Below are 19,117 nucleotides of genomic sequence, written 5' to 3' on the forward strand. Positions count from 1 at the left end.
CCACTCCTGGTCCCTGCAACCTGCTTTCTTTACCACATCCTTAATTTTGTGGCTGGACCTCCCCAGACTCCCAATTCCTCTTTATGGCCTGGAATCGATGCCACAAATGGGGATAGGCCTGGTTCCTGTATGGTCTGGGCACGTACATAAAGTCTCATATTTCGCCTTCACACCAGGTGACCCACTTGGTTTCTATTTCCTCCATGATCTCATAAGGAAGATCATAGCCATACTCCAAAGCCATCCACTGGCCTCATCCTGTGCCCAGCATGGGCCGTAATGCATGGTGCTGGATCAAGCCTCCTTCCCGAATACTCTTTACTGAGGCCAAGTCCTTTAGCACATTTCCTTAGCTAGGCAATATGCTCCTTGTCTACACTGTCAGGATCAGAGCCTTGTGAGCCCTCTCCTAGCTCAGCTCCACAATGCCACTCAATCTCTGACACTGACTCCCAGTCCTCCACACCCTCCTTTATGGTCCCCTACACATCTTCAAACCTAGGTTACTCCAGGTTGAATGCCCCTGGACACTCCTCACCTGAGGAACTTGTGAACTTCAACCTCTGTATTATATAGGTCCTGTGATCATCATCACTGCCATTTGGCCTTTCGACCTGGTAGCTGCACCGGTGGTGGGCTGCTTGCTATCCCCTGCTGACTGTATCCCTCAGATGGTGGAAATGAGAGTTTTGCTGGTTTTAAAGACTGTGGTCTGGTTGAACAACACTGGTCCAGGCCCCAGTGGTAACTCCATCTCACCCCTGTCACTCCTGAGGGCTTTAGAAGTGAGATTGAGCATCTCTGTGCTGTAGCCCACCTTCCAGTTGACAAGCAGGATATTGGGTTGATGATCGCTGGGCAGCAACCTCAGTAACAGCTCCTTGCAATGGCCACACCCACCCCAGGCAAGCAGCTTGACTGTGACCTGCTGGCATTTGCCACATACCTGTTTGATGCACTCCTCATCAGGGGCGGACTGAGCATTTAGAAACTCGGGCACTGCCCGGGGGCCCGGGGTCAGTAGGGGGCCCCATGAGATGCCCCTGGTACCTTTTTCATAGGCTTTTTTGAGATTGGGCAAGGACACAGGGGCCCTATGATCCCCTATTGCCCGGGGGCCCCATGAGTTGTCAGTCCACCCCTGCTCCTCATCCTCTCTGTTGCATAATGCTAGACAACCTTGAGGCACTAACCATACTGCTGTATCTCTTAGATTGTAAGCTCCAAGGAGCAGGGCATTACTAACCCTCTTGTATTGAACTGTATGGTTGCTGTATTGTCTCCCGTTATATTGTACAGCGCTGAGCAAACTGTTGGCGCCATAAATCCTGTATAATAATAATAATTAGTATCCTGCTTTGCAGCTCCACTAGCCTATCTGGGTACTTGCCACTGTCTGCGCCATCTTGGTGCTCTCCACTTGACTTCCTCTCAGCTACACCCGGAAGTGACGTATTAGCCCCTCCCCGCTTTCTGGATTGGCTGAACCTGGGTGGCATTATTTCAACTGACAACTGTGCGGTCATGCAATGCTGCACCCAAATAAAATTTATGTCCTTTTTTTCCCCATAAACAGAGCTTTCTTTCGGTGGTATTTGATCGCCTGTGCGGTTTTTATTTTTTCCGCTATAAACAAAAAAAATTCTGCCAATTTTGAGAAAAAAAACAATATTTTTGACTTTTTGCTATTGAACATGTCCAGTAAAAAAATTTAAAAAAATCACATTCTGCTCCGTGTCTTTGCTAAAAAAATTCCAATAAATTAATTGGTTTACATGAAAGTTATAGCGTCTACAAATGTCGGTATATATACACCGGGATTTGTTTTTTGTATACTAGTAATGGCAGCAATCAGCAGCATTCTGACACTGGGGGGGGAATTGACTAACTGTCCCTGACATCCCCAGTGACGCTAATAGAGTGATCAGTGCTAATAAAAAGCACTGACACTGTACTAATGGCACTGAGCAGGAAGGGGTAACATCTGGGGTGATCAAAGGGTTAACTGTGTGCTGTGTGCTTTACTGTGTCAGCACACTGCTTTGTATGGCTCTTCTATGCAGAGCCATACAAAGGAGTGTGCAGGCTTACAGGGGAGAGATCTGCATTTTTTACATACAGGTCTCTCCCCGTCAGTGATACATGGCGTTCGACAGGTGCCGGTGGGGAATCACCTACCAGGACCCAATGATCGACAGCTGAGGACACCAATGGAAAATCACGTATATATACACATGATTTTGTGCAGCCCTGTCACCCTGTAGCAGTATTTCTGTAGCAGTTAAAGTGATTGTCTATACATAATTTAATGTATCTGTTTTTTCTTCTCTTGTACAACAGTCAGACCGAGTCAGGAGAACTTACCACAGCTTCAGTGTAACAGTCAGAGGTTATCGATGGACGATAAATGGCCATCTCTGATCTTCCATCCACAATCTCCCTTACTGCCCAACACTCGGAGTTGGGGCTGTTCAACCCTATATCAGACGAATTATAACCATTTGCTTCCAACCAACATTTTGACACTTGTATATTGAAATATCCTCCAGTACAAGTCAAATATGGAGATGGTTGGCTTCCTGAAAAAAAGAGTAAACTTATTCAGCATTTCTGAGATGAGAAGGTGACGGTGACATACTTGATGTACATTATACACTATAGGGGGTTTCTATATATACCCAATGTAGGGTGGCAGGAGTGACCAGGGACTGGGGAGAAAGCTGCCATAGAGTCAAAGAGTTAAATCCCAGTTACTTTTCCAGTTTACATACAGTACATTGAATTTTGGTGGTCATTGTACCCCCTTTCCTTACATTGGTGGTCAGTGTAGTCCTCACTTACATTGGTGATTAGAGTAGTGTTAAAAGTCAATGTAGTCCCCCTTAAATTGGTGGTCAATGTTTTCTCCCTTTCATTGGTGGTCAGTGTAGTACCCCCTTACATTGATTGTAAGTGTAGTGCCTCCTTATGTTGGTGGTCATTGTAGTGAATCTTTTTATTGCTGGTCTATGTAGTGCCTCCTTGCAATGGTGGTCAATGTAGTGCAACTTTTTATTATTATTATTATTATTCTATGTAATGACTCCTTACATTAATGGTCAGTGTAGAGCCACTTTTATTCATGGTCAGTGTAGTGCCTCTTACTTTGATGGTCAGTGTACAGCCCCTTTACATTGGTGGTCAGTGTAGTGCCCCCTTACATTGGTGGTCAGTGTAGTGGTCCTTATGTTGGTGGTCAGTGTAGTGGCCCTTATGTTGGTGGTCAGTGTAGTGGCCCTTATGTTGGTGGTCACTGTAGATCCTCCTTACATTGATGTGTGTTACATGCACTTCATATTGTTTATGTGAAACTACAATCATTGTTTTTCAAAGGCACGATGCTCACTCAGTATCATAGCATACCATACCTCGTGTGAATGTATAGGAAGTTGTATTGCATCGGCAGGTATCACTAATGTCACAATACTCATCAGCAGCACAGAAATCACCTCCACAGGGTACAGACGCAGTCACTGGAGAGACAGAAAACCATTAAAGTCCATTCTTCTGGATATCTCACACAATATTCACATTCACTGTAGGCTGAACTCATTGTGTTGTGTCCACCATAGACGTTTAAATGTTTGTAAGCTCTGACAATAATCCCTAACAATGGGCAATTTGCAGTTTTTTTTAGTAATGGGAAGTGAGGGAAAATCTCCTCCAAAAAGAAACAAATACAGCAGTTAAAACTTGACAGAAGTTTTACCCTTTCCCCATATTATCCAAACCAAAAAAGAAAAAAATGTTTTTCCCTGGAGTTGGGCTTTAATATATGTGACTGAAGGAACAAGTAAAATGAATGCAACAAAATTGTGTACATGAGATGACTTACCTGCATCTAGAAAGGGTGTAGTGGTTCCTGCCACTGGCTGGATGGTTTGTGATCTGGATAGAGAGTCGCAGGTCTGTAAGGAAATAAAAGCAATTCAACAGAAATTCCAGACAAGTGAAATCGATGAAGGAACTGAAAATTGTATCCAAGAAGCACCACAGCTATGCTAAAGTCCCAACGTCCCTTCATGTTCCTTTATCTGTGTTATCCCCACAATGGAAACAGTGGAGGATGCGGGCGCACCAGGTTCTTCCATTACTCCAATGGTGAGACTTCCCTGGAATAGTTTGCATTCCCCCTCCACATTGGTTTTCAGTCTCTTAAAGCCATGTTCCCCAATCGCCTATTTATTCTACATTGTATCACTTCATGTTCCTTTTATCTGTGTTATCCCCACAATGGAAATAGTGGAGGATGCGGGCACACCAGGTTCTTCCATCACTCCAGTGGTGAGACTTCCCAGGAATAGTTTACATTTCCCCCTCCACATTGGTTTCAGTCTCTCTAAGCCATGTTCCCCAATCACCTATTTATTCTACATTGTGTCGGGGCAGCATGACACCATCAATTGTCTTTGTTTGGGATAAGTTTGACTCCGTCAATTGTCTTTGTTAGGAATGAGTATGACACCACCAATTCTCTTTGTTGGGGATAAGTGTGAAACCATCAATTGTCTTTGTTGGGGATAAGCATTACTCCCCCAATTGTCTTTGTTGGGGATAAGCATGAAACCATCAATTGTCTTTGTAGGGGATAAGCATGACTCCGTCAATTGTCTTTGTTAGGAATGAGCATGACACCATCAATTCTCTTTGTTGGGGATAAGTGTGACTCCCCCAATTGTCTTTGTTGGGGATAAGCATGACTCCCACAATTGTCTTTGTTGGGGATAAGCATTAAACCATCAATTGTCCTTGTTGGGGATAAGCATGAAACCATCAATTATCTCTGTTGGGGATAAGCATGACTTCATCAATTGTCATTGTTGGGGATAAGCATAACTCCCCCAATTGTCTTTGTTGGAGATAAGCATGAAACCATCAATTGTCCTTGTTGGGGATAAGCATAAAATCATCAATTGTCTTTGTAAGGTGGGCATGACACCATCAATTGTCTTTGCTAAGGATGAGATAAGTTTTGGGCCAAACCCAAGCTCATCCCTACTCCATGTTATGGTTACAGAAGATTGGCAGAACTGTGAATTCTGGTGGTGGTATCTCAATAGCAGAGGCCAGCATATGATTTTAATTTGCCACTTTTGTATGGAGTTGGCCATTAATTCAGATTTCATGCACATCACACACAGCAATGGTCTGCCTGCTTGGTTTGCAAAAAGGGAAACTGGCATCTTTAAAGCAAAACTTCACCAAAAAGACGAAGTTCTGCTGTTCTTCCTCCCCCCCTCCTCTGCCAGAGTTGTATCTTTTTTTTTGGGGGGGGAGCAAGTACCTAGTGTTGACAGATAGCCACTTCCTAGGCAGCCCACGTGGAAGTTCTCTCCCCTTCTCCCTGTTTGTGACCTCCTGGGACACATCACAGGTCCCAAGACTGAAGGACCATTCACAAAGTGTGGGTCACGCATGCGCAGCCGCCTGTGAAGCCGCAAGATGCCCACACTTAACATGCTGGTGCAGTGGACCAAAGATCAGTGAAGAAACCAGCCCTGGTGAGGACAGTGCTGGAACCCTGAACAGGTGAATGTCTGTTTATCAAGATTTTTTAGATGCTTCAAGGTGTTTATGGACTGAAAAATAGAAAAAAACGCCCACCATGAAGCATAAAGTGTTTTTTCCATCATTTCTTTAAAAATTAAAAGTCAACAGCTGCAAAAACTGTAGCTGCTGACTTTTAATTTTTAAAGAAATTACTGAAGAGCCGCTTTAAGCTTGGTGGTGACATTTTTTTTTATTTTTTCAGTCCATAAACACCTTGAAGCATCTTAATAGGGCCATTCAATGATCAGAAAGCTGACTGTGGATGCTGGAGCAGCACAGCGGTGTAACTGGTACCACTCTTGAATTGTAGCACTGAGGACCTCCATTGCAATCTCAGTTACAACTCTATCTGCTTTGAGTTTGTATGTTCTGCTTGTGATTGTTTCCTCCAATGACATGATGGTAGAATAATTGTCTAAATTGGCCATAGTGTGTGTGCATGTATGTGATATAGGGACCTTAGATTTTAAATTCCATGAGGACAGGGACTGCTGTGAATGTACAGTATGGAAAGCACTGCATCAGTTGTTAGCACCAGGTTGCTGAGATCTGAGGTCTGGTTATCAAGAGGAAGGAGGAATTGTTATACACACTTTATTAAGGGTTTTAAAAATAAATGCTTTTCCTAACCCCCAAACCTGGCACCCTTAGGCTAGTGGAAGATCATCCAGAGCAAGAAAATGCCTTGGGCTTTGAGGGGCCCCTTGGACCAATGGGCCAATTGGGCAGCTGACTACCAACTTGACAAAACAATCCCTAACTGCTCCTTCAGGCACAGAAATCACAGAACATCCTCTATGTGTACGTTGAGTCTTACCACGGTGCAATCATCAGTGCAGAGTCTAAGTTCTGCATAGAGAAACATGGTGTTAGAACTGGTGATCTTGAAGACTTTCATAGGAAACCGAGCTTCATTGCCGATTCCATTGTTATCCACTGTTAGCTGGTCAGTAGATATTTGGCTAGATGGGCACCTGGATACAGAAACCTTTCATCAGCTTTCAGTTACTGCAATCTAAAGATTAGAACACAATACTGGTACATACTAATAGAGCTGATCAATATATGGGCTGCATTCATTCCCTTATAGGTGAACAATACAGAACATGCGTTCATTGTATTATAATCAGTAAATACAGTGCATACATGCCTTCACTTTGTTCATTAAGGAACACTTTGAGAACACATCTGATCTCAATGCGGAAAAAATCTCATGCTGGGTCTCTATCCTGATATGGACGGGGTAATGTGTTAGGAACATAAGGATGTCCCATCGTTTGATGGAAATAAAAACGATCAACCTACAGAGGACTGAATTCAAAGACACCCCAGAAATCATAGTGAAAAAATTATGCGGCAGGCGAGTCCATTTTGCTGAAATGTCATTGCAGTAACTCAGAATGGTCCTCAGTAGTTTGTGTGGCCCCCACGTGCTTGTATGCATGCCTGACAATGTCGGGGGAGGCTCCTAATGAGACAACGGATGGTGTCCTGGGGTATTTCCTCCCATATCTGGACCAGGGCATCACTGAGCTCCTGGACAGTCTGAGGTGCAACCTGGATGGACCGAAACATGACATCCGAGAAGTGTTCGATTGGATTTAGGTCAGGCGAGCATGGGGGCCATTCAATGGTATCAATTCCTTCATCCTCCAGGAACTGCCTGCATACTCTAACCACATGAGGCCAGGCATTGTCGTGTACCAGGAGGAACCCAGGACCCATCGCACCAGGAGGAACCCAGGACCAACTGCCCAAATGTAGGGTCTGAAAATTGGTCCAAGGATTTCATCCCGATACCTTAATGGCAGTCAGAGTGCCATTGTCTAGCCTGTAGAGGTCTGTGTGTCCCTCCATGGATATGCCTCCCCAGACCATCACTTACCCACCACCAAAATGGTCATGCTGAACCATGTTACAGGCAGCAGAACGTTCTCCACGGCTTCTCCAGACCCTTTCATGTCTGTCACATGTGCTCAGGGTGAACCTGCTCTCATCTGTGAAAAGCACAGGATGCCAGTGGTGGACCTGCCAATTTTGGGGTTCAATGGCCAATGCCAATCCAGCTCTATGGTGCTGGGCAGTGAGCACAGGGCTCACTAGAGGATGTTGGGCTCTCACCCAACCCTCATGACGTCTGTTTCTGATTGTTTGGTCAGAGACATTCACACCAGTGGCCTGCTGGAGGTCATTTTGTAGGGCTCTGCCAGGGCTCATCCTGTTCCTCCTTGCACAAAGGAGCAGATACCGGTCCTGCTGATGGGTTAAGGACCTTCTACAGCCCTGTCCAGCCCTTCTAGAGGAACTGCCTGTCTCCTGGAATCTCCTCCATGCTCTTGAGACTGTGCTGGGAGACACGACAAACCTTCTGGCAATGGTACGTATTGATGTGCTATCCTGGAGGAATTGGACTGCCTGTGCAACCTCTGTAGGGTCCAGGTATGGCCTCATGCTACCAGTAGTGACACTGACCCTATCCAAATGCAAAACTAGTGAAAAACAGAAATGATTCCACATGTTCTGCATCGGGCCCCCTTCCTGCTGTTCTGGGTAGAGTTGCCACCTTTTCTTCAAGTCAAACTCAAACACTTTAGCAGTGTATGGCAATTTTTTTGTAGTATACACTATACATATATTTTGTGAATAAATAACATTTCTAATCATATGAATTTAATCACAGGAGTCCCCCAACATCAGAGTCCACAGAGTTCCCTCTTTACATCTGAATCCTCAGTTTTCCCTTCACACCTGAATCTGCAGAGTTTCCCCTTTACAACTGAACTCGCAGAGTTCACTTGCACCATAAGAGGAGACTCTACAGGCTCTGATGTATATGGAGAACTCTGGGGACCCTAATTTAAGGTGTAACACTGAGAAATCTGATGTAAGGAGGAATGCTGCAGACTCTGGTGTAAGGTAAACTTTGATATAAGGGGGTCTCTGGTAACCAGAGCCCCCACTTACATCAAAGTTTGCAGCATTCCCCCTTAATCAGGTTTCCTAAAACACCCCTTACATTAGAGTCCACAGAGCCCCCCTAACATCATATTCCTCAGTGCCCCCAACATCAGATTCCACAGAGTTCCCCACCCTCACAGTCCTCAGAGTCCCCCATCATCAGAGGCTGCAGAGTCCCCCACCATCAGAGTCCACAGAGCCTCCAACCAACAGAGTCCGCAGGACCCCCATACATCAGAGTCCACAGAGCCCCCCACCATCAGAGTATGTATAGTCCCCCACCATCAGAGTCCACAGAGCCCCCCTAACATCCCATTCCACATAACTCCCCGCCATCAGTGTCTGCAGAGCCCCTCACCATCAGAGTCTGCAGAGCCCCTCACCATCAGAGTCTGCAGAGCCCCTCCACCATCAGAGTCTGCACAGCCCCCCACCATTAGAGTATAACAAGGGGGCCCCCAGATCCCACCCCCCATGTGAATGAAGAATGGGGTACATGGTACCACTACCCTTTCACAAAAAAAAGTGTAGTGTGAAAAAAGACAGAAGACAGTCTTTGACAAGTCCTTTATTAAAAAGAAAAATTTAAAAATGTCCCCTGAAGTAGATCCAACGTCAATCACAATGCCCGTCGCCCCGAAAAAAAACCCCACTCCGCTGTCCATACCGGCTCCAGCTGTCTGACAGCTGTGCTGATCTGGGAGTAAATAATGTGATGATGTCACAAGGGGCAGAGTCACCCCACCCCTTGTGATGTCATCATGTGCTGTGATTGGCTAAAGCATTGCACTTGACTTGTGGTCAGGTGCATTGCTTTGGCAAATCACAATGCACTGTCCTTCACCTGTCAGGGCGCAGTGCATTGTGGGGCGTGGCGAGCGAACAGTCCGCCGAACGCCCTTACCATTCGTGTGTTTGCCGAACATACAAATGGCCTATGTTCGAGTCGAATGTAACATCCAGCTCAACACTGCCAACCATAGGGATTGCTTGGTACCCAGACCCTTGGATCGGTTGAATACAGTGACTCAGTGTACCCAGCCGCCTAATGACAACCAGGTACACAGAGATCCCCCAGCTGATTGGCTGCCTGATGACTTTTTACCCAGTGCTGTTTATAAATGGAGGACTACATAGTACAGCCCCTTGGATTGGCCGAAAATACAGTATCTCTGTGTACCCAGCTATCTAATGATAGTTGGGTACAAAAAGATCATCTGGCCGATCCACTGGCTGGTGGCTGTTTATCCAGTGCTGTTTATAAATGGCGCTGGATAAATAAAGGGCCGCTGATCCGCCATTGATACACGCACAGTGCTACATACGTGATTAGGGGGATATATTGTTCTGGGCATTCAGTGAATTACTTCTGTAGTCCAAGTGTACAAAGAACACGCAGAGCTACTAACCTGTGTGCTGTGTACTTACCCGTCCTTAAGAAGATAGTAATTGAGGGAGCTTGAGTTGGTAGGAGAGGCATAAATATTCACCACTGAAAGATTGAAGCTGCTGGCATCCAGATCTGGTATTATCATGGAAAGGTAAATAGTATCTTCCACAGTCAGGAGGTCTTCTTCTGAGAGAAGGGTCGTATATGTGCTTTCTTTAAAGGCTGCCATTACGGCTGTATAACTTGTACCTGCTTCAAAGTGGTTTACTCCTGTGATCCTGGAAAAGAAACGCACAACAAAAGGTTACCTACCTAGAACCCCTTGTAGGTACGTGGCCATGCGTCTATGTTATTATACAGAGAGGACGCAGAACGGAAATATTTGCGCTGAGGACAAAGAAAGAGCAAACCTATCAGATCTCTTCTCCAGCTCGGTGTATACTGGTGGAGGAGGTGAAGATGATATACAAAATGAGGATCACAAATGCACCACAAAGGATTCACATTAATATGTATAAGAAACAGACAAAATAAAAGTCATTTAGGTGACCTTGTCAGGGTGAAAAAAAATTGAGAAGTGACATCCCTGCAATGGAAGAGTTTTCATACTCCCCTCTCAGGCGGTCCATGTCTCCTACCTTTCCTCCGTCCCTGTGCTGCATCCTCCACCAGACTCTTCAGTATTGAGCTCTTCCGGAAGTGTGGGATGTCTGTGTCTGCCGGCACATGCCATGGTTCCTTCCTCTGACCCCGATGTCACTACAGGACTCAGCAGAGACATCGGGGTTGAAGGAAGGAACCACACAGCACGGCGGGGGGCACTCAGGAGCGCTCAGTATCAAAGAGGCTAAGGGTCCTTTCACACGGGTGTTTAATTTTCTTCATCAGTTCAGTCACTTTTTTTCCAAGAAAAAATGGATCAGTTCACACCTGTTTTTACATCAGTTTTTTGCCCTTTTTTATTTATTTTTTTTATAGAAGAAAAATAGGGTTTTCTGCCATTCAAAAATAATGTCTGTTAATGGATGCGGACACTTACAGATACACACAGATCATCATCCGCTAGTCCATAGAAATACACGGGGGGCAGTTTTTCATCCATAAATGGACAGATGAAAAATGGGCATATGGAACTCCCATGTGAAAGGGGCCTGATAGAGGCTGCAGCACTGAAGCAGAAGGAAGGGAGGAGACAGGATCTGACAGGGCAGCTTGGGAACTCTTGGCCCAGATGGCTTACTAGAGATGTGTGCGATGGAAACATTTGTTTCGATTTGCTTCAGGTTTGTTAAGTTAATAATTTAATTTCGTCATAGTCATTATGTTAGAATGATTCGTTTTCAGAATTCATTTCGTATATTTGTTATTTTCAAATTAATTTGAAGTTTAAATTTTAGAAGATGGCTATATTCATTCTACTCTTTTATTTCACATCCTATTCTATTATAAGCTATTCCTTTTGTTGCTATTTAATTCCATTCAATTCTATTCATTTCTTTTCTATTCTATTCTATTCTGGTGTAGTCTATTCTTTTCTAGTATGCTCTGTTTCATTCTATTCTATGCTGTTTTTTCTATTCTATCCTTTTCTATACTATTCTATTCCTGTCTTTTCTTTTATCTTTTATTCTTTTTATTAATTTCTTTTCTATTCTTTTTTAATTCTTTCAATCATATTGTGAAGTGAAAAAATGCTGCGCTGCATGAAACAATGGCATAATCTCTATATAACAAAAAACAAAATGAAAAAATAAAATATATATAAAGAAGATAAAATAGTAGAAAAAATTATTAATATTGAAATAAAAATAAATACACACACACACACCCATATATATATATATATATATATATATATACACACACAAAAATAAAAATTATTATTTTTTAAGTATGAATTAAACAAAAGTCATTCAAAAACTCAAGTTCAATCAATAGTGTTCTTCAGTGAACCTTCCTTTTGAATAACAAAAAATATGTGCATCTGTCATAAATTCCCGTGCAAAGACATCCTCCACCATATATCTGCTCACCTCATGCAGTGTGACCTCACAGTATACAATGTTACGGTGTAACTGCACTTTTGGTCCCAAATGGACTCAGAAGATCAGCTTGCTGAATGAAGATTCCAAAGTAAGTTTCCTCCTGATAAGCGTCATTGTATCGGCCGTATTCCTCATTAAAAAGAACTCCACATAGTGCTTTATCCTTATAAACTTTTATTCATCAATTATACATAAGAAATACACTCATGTTCCGGAGGTGTATATTGCACCAGGTATGATGAACATCCAGTAATGTACGGATTAGCCACAAGATGGCAGTATCATCTCAGCATTCCTGGAGACTGCAGTTGTACCTGTCCCGCTGTCCCGATGAATGCTGAGATGTGGATAATCAGTGCATGGCAATGCTGCCATCTTGTGGATAATCAGTGCATTGCTGGATGTTCATCATACCTGGTGCAATATACACCTCCGGAACATGAGTGTATTTCTTATGTATAATTGATGAATAAAAGTTTATAAGGATAAAGCACTATGTGGAGTTCTTTTTAATGAGGAATACAGCTGATACAAAGACTCTTATCAGGAGGGAGCTTACTTTTTTTGTATGGTTTGTGTTTTTTATATATTTATTGTTTATATATATATATATATATATATATATATATATATATATATATATATATACACATATATATTTTTTTGTAAATTTATTTATTTATTATATATATATATATATATATATATATATATATATATACACATTCTTACACAATATACACATTCATATTCTTTATATATATATATATATGATAAAATAGTAGAAAAATATTAATATTGAAATTATATATACAGTATATATATATATATATATATATATATATTTCTCTCTTTTTTTTTTATTTCAATATTAATATTTTTTTCTACTATTTTATCTTCTTTACATATATTTTATTTTTTCACTTTGGTTTTTGTTATATAAGCATTGTGCCATTGTTTCATGTAGTGCAGCTTTTTTTCACTTCACAATATGATTTTATCATTTGCCCAACTGAGACATGGGTTGTGTGCACTAGCGGCTACAGTATTTGTATGTTTAATTTTAATGTTTGTTTTCATTTCACCATAGTTAGTGCTTGAGTTATTCAATTTATTTTTTTTATTTGCTATTCTATTCTGTTTTATTCTGTTCTATGCTGCTTTTTCTATTCTATTATTTTATATTCTATGTGGTTCTATCCTATTCTATTCTTTTTTTATTCTGTCTTTTTCTATGTTGTTTATTCTATTCTATACTATACATTTCTTTTATTTTCCCTTTCTATTTTATTTTGTTTAATTCTAGTGTAGTCTATTCTATTCTATTCTTTAAATTTTTTCTTTTCTATTATTTGCTATTGTTTTCCATTTTATCCTATGCTATACTATTTTTTTCTATTCTATTCTTTTATATTCTATTCTATTATGTTCTGTTCTATTCAATCCCTTTCTCTTCTATTCTGATTTATACTTTTCTTTTTTTTTCCTTTTCTTTTTTTTTTTTTAATTCTGTTTTGTTCAAATATATTCCATTCTATTATATTTTGTTTTATTCTAGTGTAGTCTACTCTGTTCTTTTTTCTATTCTGTTTTTATTCTAATCTATTCTATTCCATTCTATTCTTTAATATTCTATTCCATAAAGCAGTCTAAATAGGAATTATCATCTTATTACACCTTACTGTATTTATTGCAATATTCCATTCAAATTCAAATGTATTTTCAAATTCAAATAATTTGTTTCGTTATCATTTATTTTGGATTCATTGAACTTTGTTACTATTGTGAATTCAGAGATTTGGATACATACTAATCTCCGTATAATGAAAATTTTGTCAGAATTTTGATTCGTAATAAAACGAATCGCAGGTGTCTATGGCTTACACCCATGTGTCCTCAGAGAGGTGAGCTCAGTTATATCTAAGGTTTTGCTTCTAATTTATGAAGACCTGGCACAAGGCCGATGCGGTGTCTATATTTAAGAAGGGATTCAGGTCTTCAACCAGTAAGTACAGAACTTCAATTTAAACTTCTGCTTTGGGAAAGATATTTGAAGGTTTGCTGTAGGACCTCATCCAAGGGTACGTGATGGAATCCAATATCATAGCAGATGGCCAGCTTGGATTTCTGAAAGACCAACATTATGTAATAATAATTACCCGAGTACTGGATAGAGGGTCACATTAAGTCTGACATCCATAGACAGCGGGTAAGAGCAGGAAATGTTCATGACAGCATCATTTTTTATTCGGATCGAACCCGTCTGGGCAAATATATACAGCTGATTTATGTATGTGATATGGGTGGAATTCATCTGTAGAGAGAGGAAGCACATAAGTCATTAGACGAAGTCAGAAAACTCCCTGCCATACAGTGATCTGCACATTAGCGACAGGGGAGAACAATCAAAGAGGCTCTATCCAGAGCCTCTTCCAAGATGGCCGCTGTACCCGCTCCATCGACACAGGCTCAACCCTATGCTGCACTACAGACAACTCATCCCAGCTTGAGAGGTTCTTCAGATGGTGAGTCTGACTCTCACCAGGGGACCCCCCTGTGCTCTACCAACTCAGACCTGACCCCTCCTGACCTCCTCAAACAATTTGAGAAGATGCTGCACAAGGCCCTGAAACAGACCACATTACTGACAAAATATCCAAAGAAATCCGCAAATTAGGGCAATGCACCTCCAACCTGGAACACCGAGTTGACGACCTGGACAACACCCTCCATACTCATTCGGATGAGCTTGAACTTTTGCATGATGAAAATGTGACCTTACAGTCCCACATGGAGGTCTTTGAAAACAGGACCCGCCCCTCTAACCTGCGAATACGTGGCCTCCCAGAATCTATCACGGACATCCTTTCCACTGTCACAGCCCCGGTAATACCAATTGAACGCCTTGAAATGGACAGAGTTCACAGGGTGTTGGCCCCTCGTCGCCCAGATGGCCTACCACATGACATTATTGCCAAATTACGCTTTTTTTGTACAAACGGATAGCTGCTCCAAGCAGCCTATACCACAGGATCCCTGACGTTCCAGGGCCAAAGCTATCAATTGTTTCAAGACCTATGCCCAGCTATGATTGCCAAGCGTAGAGCTATTAAACCCTACCTCCTGGTCCTTCAGCAGCAAGGTATTGCCTACAAATGGAGCTTCCCCTTCGCGGTTCAGTTCTCCTTCCAATCCCGGGACTAAACCTGTAGATCACCTGACGACCTTCTCGGCACACTGAAGAATCTCCAGCAACAGTCCCTTATGGCCTCTCCAGATTGCTCCAGTAGACAATCGGCGTCCACCTCTCCGTAGAAGAACCGCCCTTCTCACTCTACCTCAGGTCAACTCTATTCCCACAAAAGTGGTTGATACTCCTCACCAGCTCCAGCTCCTCCAGAATCTATGGATTGAAGCCAGGGAGTTCACCTGGATCTACCTTACTACCCCTTGTAGAGCCGTGTCGCTCCTTGAGACCTTCTTCCTTGGTCCCCGCAACACCGAAAGCGGAGGACGAACTGTACCCTTTGTGATGGCTACCTCAACACTCCCCTTAGCCCGTTTCAACCTATTGGTCACTGGCTATGTTTATGTTCTTAGATGTTTTGGTTATGTCTTGCTATATTTGTTCATTGTCTTCACAGTTACACCTCCTAACATTATTGGAAGCCCTGGGCCCGACGACTCATCCAACTCCACACAACCTTTGTTTCCTAACACCTTCGTTGGATTACAACACTTGGATGGGACGTCAGGTCCTTAAACTTCTTTGGCGGAATGAGATCTACTAATGCAAGTTGGTGCCTACAGTCTAATGATTTTTTACCTGAGCTGTCTTTCCCCCCAGTGTTAGTCACTGCGCACCCACCACTAGCCCATGTGGTGCTGTGTTTTTGCACTGCTTGGGCTATTCTTGACCCTCAGGTCCTTCTGCTACACGGATGCCTTGAGGGCCAACCTTTGGGCTGTAGTAGCCCTCTTGTATTTTTTTTTTTACACTACTAACCTTTTTCTTTCCCTCTCTTGATCCCCTGTGTGACTTCACAGCTCTCTTTCTTCTGCCCCATATTCTTCTCTTCTTGGCACCACTCTGAGTATAACTCACCCAAGATCTACCATCTCTTAGCGGCTCCCACCTTTCTCCCATGGGTCCCCTGAACATCTTTACCCTGAATATGCAGGGCCATAATGTCCCGCAGAAATGAAGCAAAGCTTTCCGCTATTTCGCATCCCAGAAGGCTCATATCATCTGCCTACAGGAGATGCACTTCACCTTCAATTCCACGCCCAAATTTTTTGTCCCCTCTATCCTCAGGTCTTTACTGCTTCTAGTGCTTCCAAGAGAAGAGGTGTCCTAATAACCTTCCATCGCACAACCCCTTTTACTCCTCATGCAGAAATCAAAGACCCTGAGGGATGATACCTCCTCCTGTCGGGACTACTCCTCGACTCTGAAATGACCATTGTCACCTATTACGCTCCTAACCAGGGCCCACTACCATTTATCTCCCATCTTCTAACTATCATGGATCACCACAAACGTGGCACACTGCTCGTTTGTGGAGACTCTAATTGTACATTATACCCCTTTCTGGACAAATCCCCCCAACTGTCTCTTCCAGCGGCCTTTAGAATGTCTTTCCAGCAACTCCTCCATCATCACTCTTTAGTCGATACATGGAGAGGACTTAACCATGTGAAATGCCAGTACACCTTTTATTCACATCCCCTCAAGACTTTTTCGCGTATCGACCATATATTTATGACTGTCGGAGCCTCCTCCCGGCTTCTTGCCTCCGACCTTCTCCCTATTCCTTGGTCGGAGCATAGCGCAGTCCTCACAACCATCTCATCTCTGGCCCCAGACCTCCTGGGTACTAAATGATAACCTTCTATCCCATCCTTTCCACAGCTTGGACATTGAGATTGCTCTCAAAGAGTACCTGTCTACCAATTCCACTCCAGACATCTCACCCCTCCTTCTATGGGAGGCGCACAAACCTGTTCCTAGGGGATTCTGTATTAGCAAACCATCTTTCCTGAACAGAGAAAAGCATCAGCAGTGTTCCCTCCTCAAGGCGACTTACAGCCAGTCCCATCAGGCCTTTCAGGCTGCACCATCACCGAGCACTCGTAAGGCTTTAGAGCAATCCCGATTCGAACTGGACCTTTTTCTCACAGACCAAGCGGAACTCTCTCTCCGTAGATCACGGCACCTGACACGTTGCTCGCACTCTCGCTCCGCAGACTGGACCAAACCATTAAGCTGACCTGGTTGCGAATCTCTCCGAGCAACTACACTAGTAACCCAGTTCGCATCTTGCAAGTCTTTCGCAAACACTTGTCCCAGCTGTATTCCTCCATGGAAACATTTGATATTTCTCATTCGGAATCTCTTCTGACCCACCTCACTTTTCCGATTATCAGCTAGAACTTCTGGAGAGACCAATCACCCCGACAGAAACCCTGAATGCCATCAAGACCGTGAAGCTACGCAAGCGCACTGGTCCGGACGGCTTCTCTGCAGCTTACTACAAGAAATTCATCCACCTTCTTTCTCCAGTACTTACGAATGCCTTCAATGCCATCCTCTCCGGTCAGTCTTTTAAACCCAAAACAGTGACAGCCACTATTTCCATGATTCCAAAGCCCAATTCTGATGACTCTGCCTGGTCCAACTATAGGCCAATTTCCCTCCTTAATTTAGACATTAAATTTCTCATGGAAATACTCTCCACCCGCATTAACCCATTTATAGGCTCCCTGATCCACAACGACCAAGTAGGCTTCATACCTGTACACCAAGCAGGTGATAATGTTAGGCGCGCGGTTCTCCTGGCACATTTGGCTCGAACTCATAACATCCCCACATGCTTTCTCTCTCTTTGGATATCAGAAAGTCCTTTGATACGGTCTCATGGCCCTACCTTAACTTTATCTTTTGTTGCTGGGGCTTTGGAATACACTTTTTGTCATGGATTTCATCCTTATACAGTGAGCCATCAGCTAGTGATCGTTACCTGGGTCACAAATCAGCTTTGCTCTCAATCCTTCATGGAACCTGCCAAGGGTGCCCATTATCCCCATTACTTTTCGCCCTAGCCATTGAACTCCTGGCCTCTTGGTTAGAAACAATCCCGATATTCGAGTTCTCGAGATAGGTGGTACTCATCATAAATTTTGCCTCATTGCGGACAACGTGCTTCTTTTCCTCACTTCTCCACTGACCTCTACTCCGACCCTACTCCGGCTTCTCCATGATTTTGGCCATATATTCGGCCTACATGTTAATCCTCAAAAGTCGATGGCACTAAATATCTCCTTAAACTCTCACGACCTGTCCCACCTACAACAAGTCCTACCATTCTGTTGGACCCAGCAATCCATCCCCTATTTAGGCGTCAAGCTGACTGTTAGCCCTTCTGACCTTTATTCCGAAAATTACCTACCTGTGCTAACTCACCTCACTAGCCTTATGTCCAAATTGTCCTCCCTACCATTGGCCTGGATGGGCAGAATTACTGTAGTAAAAATGTCTATCCTTCCTAAAATACTGTACCTGATTAGAGTCTTACCCATACCAGTATCCACGCACTTTCTTTGCATCTTGCAGAGACGTGCCTACTCCTATATCTGGGGTTCCGTCCGTCCCCGTATACCTCGTTCAACTATACATAAATCTAAGCTCATGGGCGGTCTCGGTCTCCCGGATTTTACAAAATATTATCAAGCAGCGCATCTGGCACAATTTCCAAAGTACCATGCGACACATGAGATTCCTCAGTGGGTTTCTCTTGAATCGATAGACTGCGATCCTCTCTCAACTGCCAATCTACTTTGACTCAGGTCCTCAGATCGCCGAATGCTTCGTAACCCAATTACATCCCATTACCTCTTTCTCTGGGATAGACTAAAATCTCACTACTTTCTTCAATTGTCCCATAAGCCCCTACTCTCCTACTCCGGAACCCAGCCTTTCCACCAGGCTGGTCCTCCCCGCGTTCCTTTAATTACTGGTTCTCAGTAAACCTACTTCGTGCCCTCCACTTTTTGGCTAATAGGGGCTTCAAAACTTTCTCCTCTCTCCGGGAAGCGCACTCTATACCAGTGTCAGAAATCTTTAGATACCTACAAC

General features: G+C 43.2%; 1 protein-coding gene across 1 annotated transcript in view; it reads right to left on the bottom strand.

Annotated features, from left to right (window-relative positions):
- LOC149437499 (uncharacterized) overlaps positions 1–19,117 on the bottom strand; it is a 125,639-nt gene that overhangs the window by 88,241 nt on the left and 18,281 nt on the right. The window contains exons 6-11 of the mRNA XM_089660894.1: positions 14,142–14,296; positions 9,976–10,215; positions 6,407–6,563; positions 3,875–3,947; positions 3,408–3,512; positions 2,365–2,579 (exon numbers count right to left, since the gene is read on the bottom strand). Of these exons, the coding sequence (XP_089517020.1) occupies positions 2,365–2,579; positions 3,408–3,512; positions 3,875–3,947; positions 6,407–6,563; positions 9,976–10,215; positions 14,142–14,296 (945 nt within the window). The remainder of the gene's footprint in view (positions 1–2,364; positions 2,580–3,407; positions 3,513–3,874; positions 3,948–6,406; positions 6,564–9,975; positions 10,216–14,141; positions 14,297–19,117) is intronic.

The sequence above is a fragment of the Staurois parvus genome, unplaced genomic scaffold (genome assembly GCF_062004578.1).
Source record: "Staurois parvus isolate SC_StPar_1 unplaced genomic scaffold, SC_StPar_1.0 ptg001286l, whole genome shotgun sequence".
Taxonomy (NCBI): Eukaryota; Metazoa; Chordata; class Amphibia; order Anura; family Ranidae; genus Staurois; species Staurois parvus.